Source organism: Arvicola amphibius, chromosome 4, assembly GCF_903992535.2.
Source record: "Arvicola amphibius chromosome 4, mArvAmp1.2, whole genome shotgun sequence".
NCBI classification, from domain to species: Eukaryota; Metazoa; Chordata; class Mammalia; order Rodentia; family Cricetidae; genus Arvicola; species Arvicola amphibius.
The window spans coordinates 32166859-32188243 of NC_052050.1; the positions used below are offsets into that span (position 1 = coordinate 32166859).

Below are 21385 nucleotides of genomic sequence, written 5' to 3' on the forward strand. Positions count from 1 at the left end.
GGAGCCCTGTGATTCAAGCTCTTAGTTTTCAGATCAGGGGAAAACAAGTTGTTTACAAGAAATTCACGATCTGGTGGTTCACAGCTCCCAACACCCCAGCACATGGTGAACATACACACATGAAGCCAAACACTCACACATATAAACTAAGATTAAATAAGCCTTTAAAAAATAGTGGTACACTATTTGGAACTAGGTTTACAAAGGTGAATAAGGAAAGAAATCTGTAGTACTCTCCTAGTAGGAAAAGAGACACACAGAAAGATTAGACACCGGCCTTTATTAGTGTAGCAGAGAAATGAAAAAGCAGAGAACCCCAAATTCAGCAGCTCTCAGTGATGCACTTCCCCCCTCTGGGCAAGAAAGCCCAAAGGGCAGACACCCCGCCCCAGGCCTGTTCTGCAGCCCCCAGCTCCATCCTTCTCGGGAGGACTGGGGCTCTGCCTACTTGCAAACTGGTAGGAAGGCTCTCAGGGCCCTGTGATTCAAGCTGCTGGTTTTCACGATGTGGGCAGGTTAGTAAAACAGAGCAGAATATATATTTGTCATTCCCTCTGAAGGCCACTTCTGGCCTTCCCACAAAGGGCCGCAAGTTCCTGAGGTCAGAAGGCCTCATTTCTGCAGTTCCAGACAAGCTTCTCTCTGTCCCAGCAGCCTCCAGATCACTGCCTGGAAACCTGCTGGAGAAGAAAGAAGGAGGAAATAATTTTAGAATGGTGGTGGGGGTGGGGTGGAGGTGGTAGAGGTGGTGGGGTGGTGATGGGGGGGATGGTGATAGGAGGGTGGTGAGGGGGGTGGGAATGGCGGGGGTGGAGGTGGTGAAGAAGAAGAAAGAGGAGAAAGAAGGAGCTACCAGCTGTTATTTCCTGAAAATTCCTTCTGTGTGCACCAATTTTGAAAGATTTATTTTATTTATTTATGTGCATGTGCATCTGTGTGTGCATATATGTGTATGGATGCAGTGTGCCAGGAAGCCAGAAGAGGGCGTCAGACTTTCCTGGAGCTGGAGTTGTATAGATGGCTGTGAGCTGCCAGGCGTGAGTGCTGGGACTGAAGTCAAGCTCTCTAGAAGAGCAGTAAGCACTCCGGGGGTTTTTGTTTGTTTGGTTTGGTTTGGTTTTTTTTTTTTTTTTCTTTTTTGGAGCCAGGCCATTGATGACGTCAGGGTAATAAGACAGTCCATGACAGAACTGGAAAAACTCCCGGGTGACATTCTGAAGGGACATCCCTGTGCCATTACAGTCACACAGAATACTCAGCAGCAAAGGTGCGGAGATTGCTCATGACCACACATAATCAACCACCCGGTTATGCCCTGTCCTGCTTGGTCTGTAAAAGCCTAGAGAGGGCTAAGCACAGTGGTGCATGCCTTCAATTTTAGCACTCAGAAGACAAAGGCTGTAAGATTTCTTTGAGTTGAAGTTTAGCTTGATGGAGACAAAGACTGTAAGATTTCTTTGAGTTGAAGTTTAGCCTGATGGACACAGCAAGCTCCAGTCCATCCAAACTGGGGAGAGGGAGCTACAGAGAGAGATGACTCAGCGGTTAAGAGCTGCTCTGCTTGAGAACTCAGGTTCAATTCCTAGCACCACCCTCTTGGTGGCTCACTACTGGCTGTAACTCCAGTCCCAGAGGATCTGATGCCCTCTTCTGGCCGTTGTAGGAACTGCATGCATATCATAGATCTTTCCTGGATGGCAAATAGGGTACCATAAGCACCCCATCTGGGATCTCTCAGTGACCAGTAGGCTCCCCTGCTTTCCTTCTTCCCTGGCTCCCTTGCCACCCCTTAAACAACAAGCGTGACACCTGGCCCCTAAGCACACTCCTCCAGGAAACCTCCCCACCGTAAACATATTTCCTATCGTCATTCTCCCCAACAAAAGGCCGGGAACATACCGAGCCGGCTCCGGGTCCTTACACGGGATGGACCAGGTTCCTGTCGCAGTGAGGCTTGCAGTGGGGATTCAGCCAGTGTTCAAGAAACAGCTCCTCGGCGCGGTGCTCCAGGGCCAGCAGGTGGTGCACATACTCCTGACAAGACAAACCCACAGCAATGAGAGGCTCCTGGAACTCTCTTTGTAGACCAGGCTAGCCTTGAGCTCACAGAGATCCATCTGCCTCTGCCTCCCGAGTGCTGGGATCAAAGACGTGTGCCACAAGCCAGGCTTGCTCCTTCTTCTTAACCTCAGTCTTTCACACAGTCCAGTGGGAAGCCAGCCAGCAAAAGAAGCCAGATGGTACAGCCTGCAGGGTCAGCCTCGCTCTGAAAGAACCCTGAGCGCTATAATCGTGAGACGGGAATCACCGCAAAGTGTGTGGGAAATGGAACCACTTAAACATTTTTAAGTAACTCTAAAACAGAGGACTGTTAACCAGAAAAGTGGCATTTCACCTTGAGAGAGAATGAACATATTCAGTCATATAGCATTTGTGACAGATTAAATCCTTTTGATATGTATCTATATCAAATTTTATATAGCAAAATTATTATATGTTTTATATATAATAAATATATATAATTATACATATATATGGTTTTTCAAGACAGGGTTTCTCTGTATAACAGTTCTAGCTGTCCTGGAACTCGATTTGTAGACTAGAATAACCTCAAACTCACAGAGATCCATCTGCCTCTGCCTTCCAAGTTTTGGAATTAAAGGCATGTGCCAACACCATCCAGCTCAAAAATATCTTAAAGCACATGAGCCTTCCTGGAGCACTGAAAAGCCTTTAACAGAGGGCCCAGCTTAAACGTTAAGATTTTTGTGTTTCGAGAATGTCCTCTGGGAACTCTATAGCCAGTACTAAATACAATCATTAACAATTTAAAAGAGAGGGTGGGGCTGGGAAAGAGTGCAGTTGGCAAAGCACTTGTCATACAAGATTAGGGCTGAGTTCAGATCCCCAGACCCCACAGGAAGCAGAAATGGGGGTAGTGACGCGTGCCTATAATTCCAGCACTGATGAGACAGACAGAAGGAGCCCAGGGCTTGCTGGACAGCCAGTCTCTCAGAATAAATGAGTTCTGGGAGACAGTGAGAGGCCCTGTCTCAAAAAAAAAAAAAATTCCAAGGTGAAGAGCAACCTCTTGAGAACCTCTGGCTTCCGCCTGCATGTGTACACAGCTGTACCTGCACACCTGCACAGAAAAACATGCATACACATACACCATACATGTGCACACATCTACTCTACTGTACCTGTACACTTGCACAGGAAAGCATGCATACACATACACCATACATGTGCACACATACAGAAAGCCAGATGTGGTGTAGTACCTATGTAGCTGTAATCCCAGCACACAACAGGCTGAGGCAGGAAGACTGCCATACATTCAAGGCCAGCCCAGGCAGCATAATGAATTTCAGGCCAGCCTGGGCTTAGTATGAGACCCTGTCTCCAAAGAAAAGAAATGTTATTGGGAAAGAGGGAAGGGTAACACCGCTCTTGACGAGGGCCTAAAACACACAGCCAGGTAAAGCCTTGCCACCTACTTAGTCGTGACTGCTGCTTTTGGGCACTGGAAAAAATTACGCTGAGTGCAGTAACCCAGGCTCAGAAACACAAACACCGTGTGTTCTCTTTCATGTGCAGATCCAAACTCCGGCCTCTGGGGGTACAGCCCTCACATGGCGCACGGACATACTTGCAAGCAAAATACTCCTGTGCGTAAAATAAAAAACAAGTCTATAAAATAATGTTTAAGTGGAGAAAGGGCTACATAGAGAGACAGCGTCTCAGAAACAAACCAACCCTGGGCTCCGGTGATTCTCTGTCGTAGGCCTCCTGAATAGCTAGGGACTAGGGCACATGCTACTCAAGCCAGGTAGGGATTTGCTTTGGTTTGTTCTTTATGGCAACAGCCGCAGTTAAGACACTGAGTGTGTGCCTTAGAGCCTGGTGCACCGTTGGGCCTCAGTACAGCTCCCTGAAGAAATCTACAAATGAGTACATGACAAGATTGCTTCTGATCCTACTACGTCCCCGGTGGAAGGTCCCTCGCCATCTGTCCCGATCGTCTCGCTGTCATAGTCAAGTGTTCATAAAAGCAAAAGTCAGTATCTGTTTCACAGCGGCTGAGGTCACCCCCGAAGGAAAGTCATCAAAATAGACACACACCGAGAACAAGAAAAAAAAAGCCAGAACCGGTTTCCATGACACTTGAGTATTTATTTTAAATGTTAGGGAAATGAATATGCCACAAAGGCCTGAAAGCAGTCATTAGTCAAAGATGAAAAGCCAAGCTCCAGATCTGCTAGAAACCACAAATTCAACAATTGCACTGGCCGAGTCCGAAATGGCCCAGCATTAATGAGCATCTCAAATGTTCCTGGACTGGGAAAGCAGAGGGAGATGGAAAACGGGTTTTCATTTCTTTAGATTCTCTTCTCTGGGGAGGGAAGAAATTAAACAAAAACAAAAACTGGTATTTGTGTTCCGTGTCAAATGCCCATTGTAATGATTTAAGTGAATCATTTCCCAGTAATGGGAATGGAAACCGCACATAGACCCTCACTGGACTAGCATGACAGCAAAATGAGCGGAACCTGACCTGACCCAAGCATGACACAGCAAAACCTAGCAAAGCAGGAACTTTTTTTCCAAGATGTCACCATCCTTTCCTATGACATTTGAGCGGGATTACAGATCCATGGACATTTGGAAGAATTCTTTTTGCTCATTAGTCAAAGCAAGGTAATCACACAAGCTGGAGGATGGCTCAGAAGTTAAGTGCCCCAGAGCCCCAAAGGCTCCGTGCCCTAGGAAAGCCAACATGTGCCAAGGGCAACAGACGGCTCGGTGATTCTGAACCGTCTTTGAGACCATGGGAACGAAAGCCTGATGCGGTTCCTAGGACATTTCTCGTAGGGATAAACATGAAAGCATGTTTACAAAGGATACTTAGCATCAAGCTAGCCTGATTTATCCGCACCCAGGAAGAACATGCCTGGAAGGAACACAAGCCAAAGTGGCCCAGCTTCCTAGAAAGGCAAATCCCCAGATACAGGAATGCTCATGAACACGATCACAGAAGACATCCCTGAAGCCTGAATGTCATCTTTCTTAAAGAGTTTGCATCATTCTCCCTGGCAATGGGAGAATTTGGAAAGATTAAGAGAGGACTAACAAGTTTAAATGAGGTAAAAGAGGAGATCTTGAATAAACTCCAGGTCCTACAGTAGAGTTCTATCCTGCTGAGTCCACCCACCCCCCCCCCCACCCATCCCAGGAAGCACGGAGACATAACTAGTACTTAGTAAATGCCAATCACCGGTTTGGTGCTGGAGACCCAGAAGTGAGACAAACTGTCCATCTCCTAAAACCATTGACAACAACGGTCTAATAGGAGAGACATAAAAATATCAAAACTGGGGACTGGAGAAATGGTTCAGTGGTTAAAAACACAGGCGGTCCGTGCAAAGGACCCAAGTTCGATTCCCCAAGCTCCTACTGGGCAGCTCTCAACTTCCTGTAGCTACTGCTTTAGGGAATCCAACTCCTTCTTCTGGACTCCACCTGCATACACATGTGTGCATGCCCACACATAGACAAGCACACAAATGCATATCTAAAAACTGAATCTTTTAAATAAATAAAAATGTAAGTATTAAATATAAAGTTCACCAAAACACCACCTTCAATCTCCAGTGAGATGGTAGGGCTGAGAGTCAACCCATTACCTCCCTCTGGGCCTTTTCCTAGAAATCCACTCCGACAGTGTGTTTATGCAACATACAACATTGCTTAGTAGATGAGTAGGACATCTGTCTGTCTATCCACAGGAGAGACTCTCTACCCACCGGAGATCCCTTCTCAGCCCCCCTAGTGGATGCCTGCAAAAGTCAACCTGTGAGCCGGGTGGTGGTGGCGCACGCCTTTAATCCCAGCACTCCGGAGGCAGAGGCAGGCGGATCTCTGTGAGTTCGAGACCAGCCTGGTCTACAAGAGCTAGCTCCAGGACAGGCTCTAAAGCTGCAGAGAAACCCTGTCTCAAAAAAAAAAAAAAAGTCAACCTGTGAACTGAACTGCCTGCCATATACTATGGTTTTTTCCTACACACACACACAGGCCTAGGATGAAGTTTAATTTACAAACTGGGTCAAGTAAGAAACCAATGACAATAATTAATTATAAAATAGAATAATCCAAATGTTATGCTACAGAGATGGAGAGGTAATTCAATCAGTAAAGTGCTTGCCCCCACACAGAGCAGGACCTGTCTCAGGGGAGGCTGGGTCTGGGTAGGGAGAGAGTTACTGAAATTATCCATAATAATGAGAAAGAAAGCTGACTGACCAGACAGTTAGTAACGTACTTGCCTTGCAAGCATGAGATCTTGAGTTCAATCCCTGGAACCTACATTAAAAAAACTCCCAGGCATATGCTTTGGAAATCAGTATGGTGATTTCTCAGAAAATTAGGAAACAATCTACCTCAAGACCCAGCAATACCACTCTTGGGTATATACCCAAATGATGCTCAATCATACACAAGGACATGTGCTCAGCTATGTTCATAGAAGCATTATTCATAATAGCAAGAACCTGGAACAACCTAGATGTCCCTCAACCAATGAATGGATAAGGAAAATGTGGTACATTTACACAATGGAGTACTACACAGCAGTAATAATAATAATAATAATAATAATAATAATGACATCTTGAAATTTGCAGGCAAATAGATGGATCTAGAAAAAAACATATTTAGTGAGGTAACCCCGACCCAGAAAGACAAATATAATATGTACTCACTCATAAGTGGCTTATAGATATAAAGCAAAGAAAAAACAGCCCACAGGATACAACCCCAGAGAAACTAGATAACAAAGAGAACCCTACAAGAGACATACATGGATCTACATAGGAAGGAGAAAAAGACAAGATCTCCTGAGTAAACTGGGAATCTGGGAGTCACGGGGGTGGGGGGTGGGCTAGAAGGAGGGGAGAAAAAGGGAGGGGAGTGAAGAAAACTGTATAGTTCAATAAGAACAATTTTCAAAAAACAGTCATAATGGTGTGCACTTTTAATCCCAGTGAGCAGATCTCTGAGCTCACTGGTCAGCCTGTCTATCCTACTTAAGGAGCTACAGGCCCATGAGAGACCCTGCCTCAAAATACAAAGTAGATAGAGGTAGGTAGCTCCTGAAAAATGATACTCAAGGTTAACCTCTGACCTCCACACATAAAAGCACAAATGTTCACACACACACACACACACACACACTCACACAGCTTATTGGACCGTACTTCTCTTCTTCCTGTGAGGACTTGAGATGACACAATGCTTCTGGGGTAGGATGCAGTGAGGTGAAGGGCAGAGGCTGTGTGTACGTGAAGCTGGCTGAAGGAGAAACACAACTCTGCAATGGACCCGGTAATAGACACAGGACTGTCCTAATCACTGTGGTTACTATGAAGATACTCCGTGACCAAGGCAACTCTCATAAAAGAAATCATGTAACTGGGGGCTTGCTTACAGTTTCAGAGTGTTGGTAGGAAACAGGCAGGCATAGCACTAGAGCAGTAGCTGAGAGTTTTATACCCTGATCCCTAGGTAGCAGGTGAGAGGGACAGTAGGCCTGGGGTGGGCTTCTGAAACATCAAAGCCCACCCCCAGTGACATACCTCCTCCAACAAAAACACACTTAATCCAACAGGGCCACACTTCCTGATCCTTCCAAGCAACTCATCAGCCGGGGACTAAGTGTGTAAATACACGGCCTGTGGGAACATTCCCATCCAAACCACCAAAGAAGCTAAGTGACTGACAGGTGTCTTGTACAGAGTGCAGGCACACTAGACCTCCCCACCCCAGGCGAGATGAAGCAAGACAGCACAAGATCGCATCACCCTCCCCGGAATGATGCACAATTTTAATCTTAGGCATTGTTCCTCGCTAGAAGTCCCCATTTAATATGTGTAGACTCGGGGTGAGCATGAGTCACAGAAGCTTGACAAAGAGAAAGCGCAAATAAGGAAGGGTAAGTCCGCTGGGAGAGCAGATAGGGAAGAGAGAAGGAAGCACTGTGACATTCAGAAGGAAGAGGAGGCTGTCAGGGGGAGCTGAGGGACAAGGGCCTTGCCGGCAGATGGAGACGCTTATGAGAAGGTGCTGAGGTTTGAAAAGAAACAAGAAGTTCTGGGTGATTGAACATCAGTTACCCTGGAAGGGCAGCAGGGAACCCAGGGATAGCTTGGGGCTAGGATGTCCCCAGGGCAGAGCACAGTGCCTTTCCTTCTATAAGCAGAAAGGAGGCAGAAGGCTGTCTTAGTCAGGGTCACTGCTGCTGGGATGGAACACAGTGACCCAAAGCAACTGGGGGAGGAAAGGGTTGATTTCAACCATTCTGTGTTACGGGTCATCACTGAAAAGAGGTAGGGCAGGGACCTGGAAGCAGGGGCTGATGCAGAGGCCATGGAGAGCTGCTGCTTACTGGCTTGCTCCTTATGGCTTTGTTCAGCCTGCTTACTTAAAGAACTCGGGACCACTAGCTCAGGGATGGCCCAGCCCACAATAGGCTTGATCACTATCAATATCAATAGGCCCCCATCAATCACTAAGAAAATGCCCTCCACACTTGCCTATGACCTGGTCTTGCGGAGGCATTTCTCCAGCTGAGGCTCCCTCCTCTCTGATGACTCTAGTTTGTGTGGCATAAAACCCACCATCAACAAGCCTTCAAGGATTATTTCCTGGGCTTTGTTGTTGTTGTTGTTGTTGTTGTTAATAATCACCCATAGGTATCACTAGGCTGAGCACTCACACACAGTCTCTCATTTCAGCCTCACAGTGAGCCGAATAGGCAGTTACCAGCTCCTCATTTCCTAGCCGTGAACACTGAGACTCGGGGAGTTTAAACGATTTGGCCGAGCTATGGCAGCAGGACTGCAGTGAGCAGAGGCGCAGACAAGTTAACTGCTGCCCAGCATGAGCTCCATGACCTTGTGGAAATCATACATAGGATCATTAAGTTTTTTTAAATGGCTGTTTAAATAGCAGGCTCTCTAAATTCATGTTTACTTATAACATACAAAGGGGACCCTTTGTCTTGGAAGTTGGATCTTTATCAATGTTACCAATCGAAAATGACATCATACAGGATTCAGGTGGGTCCTATCCAGAACTGAGAGCTCAGATAAACCCTTTCTCCACTAAGTTACATTGTTCAGGGTGTTTTAACAAAGCCACCAGAAACAGAACTAGAATATTCCAACCTGAAAAGGAGAAAATGGAGACACTGTATCGCACAAGGAACAAGCCCCCCCCCCCCCCCCCCCCCCATGTGACAGCAGGCAGGTTGGAGTCAGGCAGTCATGGGTTAAGAAACGGTAAGGACCACCAGTCGCCACCAGGAGGCAGTGGAGGGACACGGTTCTTCAACGCTTCCAGAAGGAGCTAACTCTACCAATGCTTGACTCAAACCCCAGCCTCCTGAACTGTAGGATAATAAAGTACTACTGTTCTAAATACCACAGTCCATCACGGCAGCCCTAAGAAAGGAAAACACAGCAACCGCGTAGAGGACGGAGGTGACAGTAAAATTTTGCTCCAAATTTTATCACTCAGAAACATCATCACTTTTGCCCTGTGTACACATATGCACATGGTACCCATGTAAATATGGGTAGGCCAAGTTTGTCTTCAAAACTTCCTCTCCGCTTTAAAAGCTGTACATGCAAATTTTTTATTTAAAGTTTTGTCAAGAGTACAGAAAACTGACTACCAGGGCGCCTCAGCGGGGAAAGGAGCTTGCCACATAAGCTTGGAGACCAGAGTCGGATTCCTGGAACTCACAGTGAGGTAGGAAAAGAGAGTCAGCTCCACAGAGTTGTCCTCTAACCTAACCGTCCCTTTCCTCCTCGGGGAGCAGAGATGAAAGCATTGCCTTCTGCAGAGCAACACTTCCTAACTTGAAGGTGTCCGGGGTGGCTGAGTATCGCACAGACAGGGGCCATGCTTAAAGGGTGTGCGTACGTTCTGCCAGTCAGAGGAGCTCAGATGAAGCCTGAGCAGCTTTCTAAGGACCACACTGGGCAGCGAGACTTGAGGCCCAGCCCTGCAGATGGAGGCCAGCACTCTTGCAGGCCAGGGGCTCTTCCAGGGGGAGCTCAGAATCATTTTTGTGTTGGTGACTTCCACACCACTGCGACCTCAGTACCTGGCAGAAAACAACATAGAAGAGGAAAAGACAGGCGGGAGACACAGCTCAGCAGTTAGGAGCACTGACTGTTCTTCCAGAGTTCAGTTCCCAGCACCCATGCCAGGTGGCTCGCAACCACCTGTTACTCCAGCTCCGAGGGACTGTCACCTCTCACCTCTTTGGGTACCTGCATTCACACGCACATAATCCCCACACAGATATGTGAAAATACAAACCATGGAAAGTATAAATAAGCCAGGCAGTGGTGGCGCATGCCTTTAACCCCAGCACTCAGGAGGCAGAGGCAGGCAGATCTCTCAGTTCAGGGCCAGCCTGGTCTACAAAGTGAGATCCAGGTCAGTCAGGGTTACACAGAGAAATCCTGTCTCAGAAAAAAAAGACCTTCATATAGATAGATAGATAGATAGATAGATAGATAGATAGATAGATAGATAGGTAGTATAGATATATAGATATATTGTGTGTGTGAGAGAGTGAGTGTGTGTGTGTAAAATCTTTTTGTTGTTGTTTTGGTTTTGGTTTGGTTTTGGTTTGGTTTTGGTTTTCAAGACAGGGTTTCTCTGTTTAACAGTCCTGACTGTCCTGGAACTCTCTCTGTAGACCAGGCTGGCCTCGAACTCAGAGATCCACCTGCCTCTGCCTCCTGAGTCCTGGGATTAAAGGCATGTGCCACCACTGCCCAGCAATATAAACATTTTTTAAAGACTTAGGAAAGATTTGTTTGGCTCATGATTCTAGAGAGTTTATGTAACCCATCAAGGTGGGGGAACCATGGCAAAGACCTCAGTTCAAGGCAGCTGGAGTGTGTGACTGTTCACATCATGGTGAACTGAGGAACAGAGAGAAAAGAGCAATAACCAGAGATCAGGTACAATCTCAAAGGTGTACTCCTGACCCACTTCCACCAGTCAGGCCTCAGTGCCAGCCGAGGAACAAATCTTCAAAACCTGAGCCTGTGGGGACATTTCCGCTTCAGACAGCTTTCCGTTCTGCCTTCTCTTCCTACAGCCCCATCATCAAGCAGTTGTCTCCAAACAAGCTTGGGTTATCTGTCTGGTCTTGGCCTCTGTGTGCTTGCTGGAGCTTCCTTAGACCTACAAGTCCTCTGACACAAAAGAATCACTATGACAACTCAGTCAAATCTACCTGTCTCCGAATGGCACATCCCAAAATGAATACCAGCCTTTGGGGAGCTCCCATCCCATTTCCAGAGGGTTCAGACCCTACTCTCCAAAAATCTCTGAAGATCTGGAGCCAAGTTAATTATAAATGACTATCAGAGCCAGTTACACTACCACAACAGCTCCAAGAGTCTAGGGGTGACTTTCCGCTCCTGACAGCCACAATGGTCCCCACGGTGTACCCCCTGCCAGTCATCACTCCTTCCGGGAAATCACTAACACAGATGGCTGCGTGTGGCTGGGGACTGCAGAAGATAAAACACACACAACAAAACCAACTGCAAACCCAGCTGGGCAGAGAATTCCAGGAACTACCTCCCTTGGACATCAGCCATGCTCCTTTCTCTGAACAAATGCCGCGCCACAGTTCATGAGAAGCGACTGTGAGCCTCTGTGTGTGTTTTCATTTTGAATTAACACTCCCCCAAAGCACGGCTCCTTACCCTGTGCCGTGGCTTCTTTCTTCTCTAAACCAGCTTTCTTCCCTCTAGTCACTTAGTGAGAAGCAAAATAAAATCACCCCAATAGTCAACATCTCAGTTACCTCCGGTGACAGCAAGCACGTGGGTCTCCAGGCTTGGTTGCCAGGGGCACATGCTTTCCCCCAAAAGCTGTCAGCTAGATTCATTTGCCAAAGTCCACCTGTCCATCTCCCAGGTACCATGACAAGGAGATGGAATACATGTCCAACGATGTCACTGCCTGTTTCGAATGTGCAGCAGGGTCTGAAGGTCTAACAGAACCTCTAAATGGTTCCTGTGGAGCGGGCTTGATTGTCTCAGTTCTGCGCTTAAAATTCCTAGATGGTTCCACAATGTGTGCAGCCCAAAACTCAACCAGGTTGCAAAGATGGCTAGGAGATGTCCTACCTGACCCTGAGACAGCCTTCCTCTGGTACCATTCCAGGTAGCCCAAGGCAAGGCCCAAATAGGAATATGGAGGAAGGAGTTCAGACAGTCTGACACATGTTATTTTGCAAAGCCTTTTACAAAACACACACATATAGGCCAGACATGGTGGCACACTTTAATCCCAATACTCGGGAGGCAGAGACAGGTGGACCTCTGTGAGTTCAAGGCCAACCAGCCAAGGCTATGTTGCAATACCCTGCCTCAATGAGAGAGCAAGAGAGAGGGGGGGGGGGAGGAAGAGGAAGAGAGAAGGAAGCATGACTCTTCAGGAGCCAAGGGCCCTTGGATGATGTCCACTCTCTGTGAAGCTCCTGACCCTGCCTAGCCAAAGTTGGGACCTCACTGGCACCCCAAGAATGCTGGCAAGCACAGGGCCACCATCCTTGGCCTTCAGATCCAGCTGTGTGTGTTCTCAGGGGTGGCGATGGCCCCAAGCCAGAAGTAGGCACAGTGTCAGCAAAGGAATACACTCAGAAGTTTGTGTCTAAGCCAAGAGAGGACCATACAAGGCAGAGTTCAGAGCCAAGAGCAGCACAATTGCAGGAGGCAGGAAACAGCTTCAACGGTCCAAACACCTGCAGGGAGAGGCCTACAGAGTTCTTCAGGAAGGGCCCAGGCCGTTGCCCCACAGAGCTCAAGACAGCCAGGTGCAGGTGCTGGCAGAGAAAACCCTCAAAGACTGGTGTGAGCTGAAGGGTAGAATGTTTGTTTGTCCTACTTACGCAAGGCCTCAGATTCAGTCTTGGTACAGGAAGAAAGTTGAGGAAAATGGTGGAGAGTAAGGTAAGGGAACTTCCCACATATGCAGTTAGAAAGGAAATAGGGACTGGCCTACCTGGAGGGCTCGGGGGTAAAGGTGCTTACTGCCAACCCTGACAACCTGAGTTCAGTCCCTGGGCCCCACACGGCAGAAGGAGAGACCCATCTCCCACAAGTGGTCCTCCAGCCTCCAGAGGAATGTACACACCACTCAATAAGTAGATGTAAAACAAAGGAAAAATGAGAGAAGGCACAAAGTGAACGGAAAGATTCAAATCTAGTCTGACCTGAGCCAGGAGTATTTACCATCAATTTTTTTTCTTTTAATGCTGGAGATCAAATCTAGGGCCTTGCACATTCCAGCTGAGCGTTCTGCCACTGAGTTACATTCCCAGACTAATGAAAGTCTTTTAAATATGCGCACTGAGTCCACGATAAGAGAAGGCAAATGTGGTTCCAGGTTCCTGTGGACCTCACATAAGAATCTGACAGAGAGGCTGAGATGATATTCAATTGAGGGGTCCAGGAAAGAGACCAACCAGAACCACAGAAATACCACCAGACAATAACCTCCAGACACCCAAAGCTGGTACATTGTGATCAACCTTCCCCTTGATGAGGTAGAAATACAGTGAATGTCAGAACAGCCAAATTAGACCCCAAAACAGGGGCTGGACCAGCCTGCCAGCGTCTCACAGAAGGCACTAAACACCCAAAATAAAGGCAGGGAAAGGGGGGTGTACAATTACTTTCCTTGTTGTGATAAAATGCACCTTGAGCCGGGCAGGGGTGGCACACACTTCTAATTTCAGCACTTAGGAGGCAGAGGCAGGAGGATCTCTGTTAGGTAAAGGCCAGACCAGTCTACAAAGTGAATTCCAGGACAGCCAGAGAAACCCTGTCTCAAAAAACAAGGGAGGGAGGGAGAGAGGGAGGAAAAAGAAAGAAGAAAGAGAGGGGGAGGGAGAAAATGAAAAGGAAAGGAAGGGAAGGGAGAGGAGGGGAGGGGAGAGGAGGGGAAGGGAGAGGAGCGGAGGGAAGGGAAGGGAAAGGCAAGGCAAGGCAAGGCCAGTCCAACTTATACATCTTCAGCACAATCCCTGCACCTAAGGGTCGGGGATCATTGCAGAGGAGGGGACTTGAAAGACTATAAGAACCGGAGGAACAGGGAGGGTGCTGTGAGCTTGTGTCTCCTAGAAATGTCAGAGAGGCTGCATCCATGAAGTCTAGTCAACATGGCCGCCTAAACAAGACTTGAACAAGGGCAACAGAAATGGACATTGCTAACATGGAAGAGAGAAGCTTGTGAGGCTTCAACCCTAGCTAGACAAAGAACTACGGGCAACCGGGAATTTTGAGAGGGAGAGAAACCATCTCTCCTAGGGAAAACCCCCCAGTTAGTTATCTAATGCCAAGTTGTCAACCCCGAGATCATATACATGCAGGTAACATTATACGGACCAAGCAGGTTGAATTTATGTATTTAGGAGTGGTGTGTGTGTGTGTGTGTGTGTGTGTGTGTGTATGTGTGCGCGCGAGCGCGCGTGTGTGTGCGCGTGTGTGTGTGAATCAATTAAAGAAAGGGAGTCAATGAATTTGAGAGAAAGAGGATTACATGAGGGGTTGGTGAGAGGAGAAGGAAGTGAAGAACAATGTAATTATATTACAATTTCAAAAAATAAAAGAATGGGCTGGAGAGATGGCTCAGTGGTTAAGAGCACTGGCTGCTCTTCCAGAGGTCCTGAGTTCAATTCCCAGCAACCACATGGTGGCTCACAACCATCTCTGATGAGATCTGTTGCTCTCTTCTGGACTGCAGGCATACATGAAGGCAGAATACTGTATACATAATAAATAAATAAATAAATCTTTAAAAAATAAAAATAAATAAAAGAATATTACTTTTTAAAAAATGAAAGCTACCGCCCAGCTTGCTTTCTCTTTTTGAATGCAGTCTAAGACCCAGTCCATAGAATGTTGCTGCCTACATTTAGGGTGTGGTCACCCATCTTGAAACTCTCAGACATACCAGAGGCTTGTCTTGAAATCAATGCTAGGTCCTGTTAAGCTCATAGTCAATATTGGCTATCCCAGGTGCCTTGGTTAAGAAAGACTAGGCAAGTAGAAACCATAACCCCCAGAGCAGAGCTGAGAACAAAGGCATCGACCAGAGGCAGCTGGTACCAAGATTCTACCCAAGGTGACCGCTGCCAGCTGAGGGTACTAGTGCAGTCTGCCCCGGGGTCCGAGAGGCAGACAGCAGGTTGGCATCAGCCAACAGGAGGAGCTGCTGAGCAAACAGAGCAGAGGAGGGAGATGCCAAGCAGCCCCTCGGGATGCCGGGCGCACACACCACATACCCATAGACCCTGCTATCTCTGTTTTCAGTACCATGTCCTCGGTAGATGAAGAGAGCCAGCATTCCCAGGGGTGAAGGGCACACATGTCTTACTGCTGTCTGTATCAGAACCCCCATCTCACTCAGTGAGCCCCACTCAGTTAATTTCAGAATAGACTCCCATTCAGAAGACAGAGTGTGCTACACAGTTACCAGAGCCAAGCACTCACCCGCATGGGCTCATCAGGGAATCCAGGCTTGCTGGGCCTGTCCTGTCGCCGGGACCTCAGGAGCTGCTTGGCTTGCTTTTCTGTCAGGATCGGGGAAGCTTCTGAAAAGAATCAGGAAGAGACTTGAGGGCTCCCCGGGCCCAGGAACCCACACTCCTTCTCAGGGCTCCAGGAGGACTTGCAAGTTCAGTCGTGGTGAAACAGAAAGAGGAATCTGTCCCAAAGGATGTGACATTTCTGAGGAAATTTTACATTGTTTCTACTAGGGTTAACTTAAAGTAACAGCTTCAGGACTTAAAAATCTACTTACTTCTTGCAACGATCCACTCATTTACAGCGGGCATTTATGTAATATATAGTTTTCTTGTTGTTATTTATTGTGGCTCATTTTTATTTGTTTTGAGAGAAGATCTTTTGCCTCGCTGCCCTTGAACTCAACTGTCTCGTTGGAATGACCTTGAACTTCTCATCATCCCGAGTGCTGGAATTACAGTTGTTTGCCACCGTGCCCTGTTAACATGGTCCTGCCTGGGACTAAACTCAGGGCTTCTCCACATGCCAAGCAAGCACTCTGCCCACTGAGCGATCTCTAGCCCTGACTACAGTTTTAAAAAACATATTCTTTCCCAATCTATTGTCCGTGACAAGAAGACTGTGTTAAATCCGTTCTTCACTCATTCCACTCAGAAAGTATGATTGCAAAATCATTAATGGGGAGGGGGGCCTCATGCAAACATTAAAAGACATTAGCATAATAAAAGTACATCAAGCTTTCCATGATCGTATATGAACCTTAGAAGAAGATGTAATTCAAGGCTTGTCACTATTTCTGAAAATAGTACTCAGAAACATCTTAAGTCTTTTCAAAGAAAGTAATTCTAAATAATAGAAATCTGAGAAGTTTAGTTTTACAAAAAGAAAGCATATCAAAATATTAATGTATACTATATATGATCACATCAGTGCAAAAATAGGCCGTGTCCTTCGAGAGAGAACCTACCTGAGGAGAAGACCAGGAGGGTGAGAGCAAAGACCAACACAAACAGCTTCTCCATGATGCTGGCCAGGCTCCTCTCCTCCCCTGACTGAACCCTCTGGACCGGCCCAGACCCGTTCCAGCTACTTAAAAGAGGCCCCGTCAGTACCAATGCTGTGTAGACTTCCACTAACACAGTTTGCCACGTGATGTTAAGCGTATCTGACTCTGAGCTTGGAATAATGACTGTAAAAATATTTCCCTCCGAATTCCTGGGACTTTTCATCCTGAGACAAGAAATGCTCCCTCTGTAAGGTGACCTCCTGAGTGTGGTTTCGAGAATATCCATTTCACGTAAACAGGTCTACCGAGTGCATTTGGTAATATTTCTGAATATTTCTCTAAAGCTTTGGTTTATTATTTTCTGCCTCACTGGGTAGCACTTGCCCCTTTTTTGACATCTAGCTATGTTGTGTGTGTGGATGTGTGTGTACAAGGGCATTCACGTGGTTCCATGCAATTATAGAAGTCAGGGACCAGCTTGTGGGAGTCAATTCTCTCCTTCCACTGCGTGGGTCCTGGGGATTGAACTCAGGTTGTCAAAGATTGTCAAGCTTGTCAGCATGTGCCTTTACCTACTGAGCCATCTCACCAGCTGGAATCATCTCTTATATTTGCATATTTGATTAATGGGTTTTGGGAAAATGTCATAAATCTAAGTTCATCTCACACACACACACACACACACACACACACACACTGATAATTTCAGAGGTAGGTAAGAAGCAAGGAACATAATAAAGGGAATAAAGATTTTTCTCTCGGGCTTTGGAGCCAGAAAAGACCACCCTTTGAATCTTGCCCTCACCCCCACCCCACCCCACTCCCCACAGACACTGCTCCTTCAGGTAAGTTGGTAAGTCATTTAACTTCTTTCTTCTGTTCTTGGAGAAGGAAGCAATAAACCCACCATGTGGGTGTGGTGAAACACTGGGGAGAAGCATGAACTTGCAGTAGCTGTGACCCCTCACTATCAGCCATCTCTTTCTTAAAACTGAAGAAATTAGGATCCAGAGAAGGGAAACCGAGTCCAAGTTCACACATATATATTGGGGAGAATTTAAGTCTGTCTCCACACTTACGTTGTGTGTTCTCCTTATGCTCCATGCCATAGCTTACATACAACTACCCAAAAAGGCCCGTGTTAAAGACCTGGCCCCCAAAATGCCAGTACTGGGAGGAACAACCTTTAAGATGTGGAGCCTTGTCCAGATACAGTGGTGCATGACTTTAATCCCAGCACTCTGGAAGTAGAGGCAAGCAGAGCTCTGTGGGTTCAAGGCCAGCCTGGTCTACATAGGGAGTTTTAGGACAGCCAGGGCTGTGTAGAGAAACTCAGTCTCAAAAAAAAGAAAAATAAAAAGCTGGGCAGTGGTGGCACAGACCTTTAATCCCAGTATTCTGGAAGCAGAGACAGGGGACCTCTTTGAATTTGGATCTCTGTGAATTCAAGGCCAACCTGGTCTATAACGTGAGTTCCAGGACAACCAGAGCTACACAGAGAAACCCTGCCTTGGAACACAGGAAGGTTCCAAGGTCACTGAGAACAGGTCCCGATGGGGGCTGTGGGACCTGACTCCTTTCCTCTTCCTCTTTTGCTCCTGGATCACATGATCTACTCTGTTCTACTCTGTGCTCTTGCCACGATTATGCTGCCTCACCACAGGCCTAAATCTTTCTAATGTGCTCAGCCTTCCTAATGCTGAGACGCTTTAATACAGTTCCTCATGTTGTGGGGACCCCCGACCGTAAAATTATTTCGTTGCTACTTCATAACTGTAACTTTGCTACTGCTATAAATCGTAATGTAAATACCGGAGATGCAGGCTATCTGATATGCGACCCCTGTGAAGGAGTCGTTCGACCCTCAAAGAGGCCACCGCTCACAGGTTGAGGATAACTGCCCTAAACTGCGAAACAAAAGGAACCGTTCCTCAGGGCTGGGGCAACATCAGTAATTAAGAGCACCTGCTGTTCTTGGCAAGGACTCAGATTCAGTTCCCAGAACCCACATCAGTCATAATTCCAGTCAAGCGCACACATGGTACACATGCCTGCATTCGGGTCAAACATTCATAATATGATAAAATAAACCTAAAAAAATTTAAGGGAAAGAAGCCATGAATTGGAAAGAGAGCAAGGTGAGAGGGTACACAGGGGGGTTTGGAGGGGAAAAGAGAAGAGAGAAATATAACGACATTATAATCTCAAAAAAATTAAATAATTTTTTTTTGAAAAAAACTTTTTGTCTTTAAGAATTTGATCCCCGCAGACAGCCTATCACAGGGATAAAAACCTGACTAACACACCCATAGCCCACTTCTTTCTGCACAGGGATGGGGGAAATGCCAGGAAGGCCATAGCAGCCTTAGCCAGACTTCAGGTTATTTTCCTAAAGACAGTAAACCTGCTGGGTGTGGCGGCACACTGTAGGAATCCTGTCCTGCTGGGTAGCAGTAGGAGGACGGGGGAGAGAGAGTTCGAGGTCCTCTCCACCACATAGGAAGTTCAGTGCAAGCCTGAATCTCAGCGACCCTGTCTCGATAGAAGAGGGGGAGACTCCAACACACTGCTGAAGTTCTCTGAAATTCGTCAATAAATACCACGTGAAGAAATCATTAGGTGCATAACAAATTAGAACTAAAAGGAATGTGGTCTCTCTTTGCATAAAGCTCTCCATCGGGAATAAATGACCTGCTGTCCTGTTGTCATTTTCCCTGCCAGCTCCAAAGGAAACAGAACTTGACCCCCAGTTGTCAGCGGTTATGCTAATTCTGTGTGACTGATAGGAAACCGAAATGCCCTCAAAAGGAAATGAAAAATAAACAAACTTTCTAAACTGAAATATCCTGCCACTGGGTTGGTATTTTGAGCAGTCTGCAAACAGGAAAAGAAATCACGCACTGTCAGTAAAAGATGCCTCACGCGCTCTTCTCTCCCCCTTCCCTCTCTTTGAAACAGGGTCTTTCTGTCTAGCCCCGGCTGTCCTGAAACTCACTCTGTAGACCAGGCTGGACCTGAACTCACAGAGATCCGTCTATCTCTGCTCCCTGCATGCTGGGATAAAAGGCGTGCGACACCACATCCATTTGCTCGTTCGTTTCTCAAAACATGGGGCTTGGTTTAAGGAGTTCTGCTGCTGTTAGCAACCTTCTGTTTTTATACAGTTCTCCTGGGAGATGGCTCAGTGGTTAAGAGCCCTTGTACCAGGCTTTTTCTGTTGTCACCAACCAGCTCCCAGATCAGGACACAGAGACTTATTAGTTATGAATGCTTCGGCCTTAGCTTATGCTCGTTTCTACCTAGCTTTTTTTTTTCCTTTAATTGAAATTAATCTGTTTCTCTTCATCTACGTTTTGCCTTGGGGCTTTTAAGCTTCTTTCTGTACGCCCTGCTTTTCTGCTTTCCTCCAGTGTTTGTCAGGCTGGCTGCTGCCTGACTTCTTGCCCCAGGCTGTCCCTCTCTTTCTCCCTCATTCTCTTCTCTCTCCTCTTCTCTTCTGCCTGCCAGCCCTGCCTATCCCTCTCCTGCCTAGCTATTGGCCACTCAGCTTTTTATTAGACCAATCAGATGCCTTTAGGCAGGCAAGGTGAAACAAATGCAACACATGTTTAACTAATCAAACGCATTCTTACATCCTTAAACAGATACAACATAAATAAAAGTAACACATCTTTACAGCATTAACAAAGGCAGAAGAAACCAATGTAACATCTCTTTGCCTAGTTAAAATAATACTGCAAAACAAGCCCTGGCTCCTCTTCCAGAGAACCGGGGTCACCGCCCTACACCCACATAGTGTCTCACAAATGTACCTGAAACTCCAGTTTCAGAGATGATAGTCTTCATGGGCACTGCATGGACATGGTACACAGATGTCCACTCAAGCAAAACACCCATACTCATAAAATAAGAACTATACTCAAAAAAAGAACTATGGAATTTTAAAGTATTGTTTTAGGAATATGCATATTGTCACATTAAGTATTTTGAGGTCGATTTTTGTTTTTCTTTGGGGGGGGATAAGAGGTGGGGAGGATCAGGCTAGTAAAACAAATACTAAGCCTAACAACCTAAATTTAATCCCCAGAATATACAGGGTGAAAAAAAAACTGAAGTTCTGACCCTCACATGAGTGCCAGGGCATCCTTGTGCCCAGTGCATATGTCTCTACAGAAACACATAAGTAAATAAGTAAATGTAATAAAATATTTAGGCGTCCTGTCTTTGGTTTTTGCCCATACTCATTTTTTTCCCATTTCTTCTGCTGTTTGTGGTTGGGTAGAACACTGTTGTTTTGTTATATCAAGTAAACTTCCTCCATCAATTAGAAAAAATAAACTATACCTAGTTAGAAAATTCTAAAATGTTCAGTATACATTCACTCTGAAAGCATTTCTCTAATCTAGTCATTTCTGTCCAATAAAAAACATCTCATGTGGGCCAGGCAGTGGTGGTGCACACCTTTAATCCCAGCATTTAGGAGGCAGAGGCAAGCAGATCTCTGTGAGTTTGAGGCCAACCTGGTCTACAAAGCAGATGCCAGGACAGGCAGGACTGTTTTACACACACATACACACACACACACACACGCACACACACACAAAACCATAATGGCAAAGTACAGCAGTGGTACCACACTCCTTTAATCTCAGCACTTGGAAGGCAGCGGCAGGGAGATCTCTGAATTCAAGGACAACCTTGTCTAAAGAGGGAGTTCCAGGACAGCAGGGCTACACAGAGAAACCCTGTATACGGG

General features: G+C 46.5%; 1 protein-coding gene across 1 annotated transcript; it reads right to left on the bottom strand.

Annotated features, from left to right (window-relative positions):
- Positions 1-261: 261 nt before the first annotated feature.
- On the bottom strand, positions 262-20526 carry C4H17orf67 (chromosome 4 C17orf67 homolog). The gene is made up of 5 exons (XM_038325366.2): positions 20442-20526; positions 16591-16755; positions 15591-15691; positions 1900-2034; positions 262-680 (listed from the first exon to the last, which is right to left on the bottom strand). Exons 1-4 carry the CDS (start codon positions 20524-20526, stop codon positions 1918-1920), a joined length of 468 nt encoding a protein of 155 aa, XP_038181294.2. The 3' UTR covers positions 262-680; positions 1900-1917.
- Positions 20527-21385: the final 859 nt, after the last annotated feature.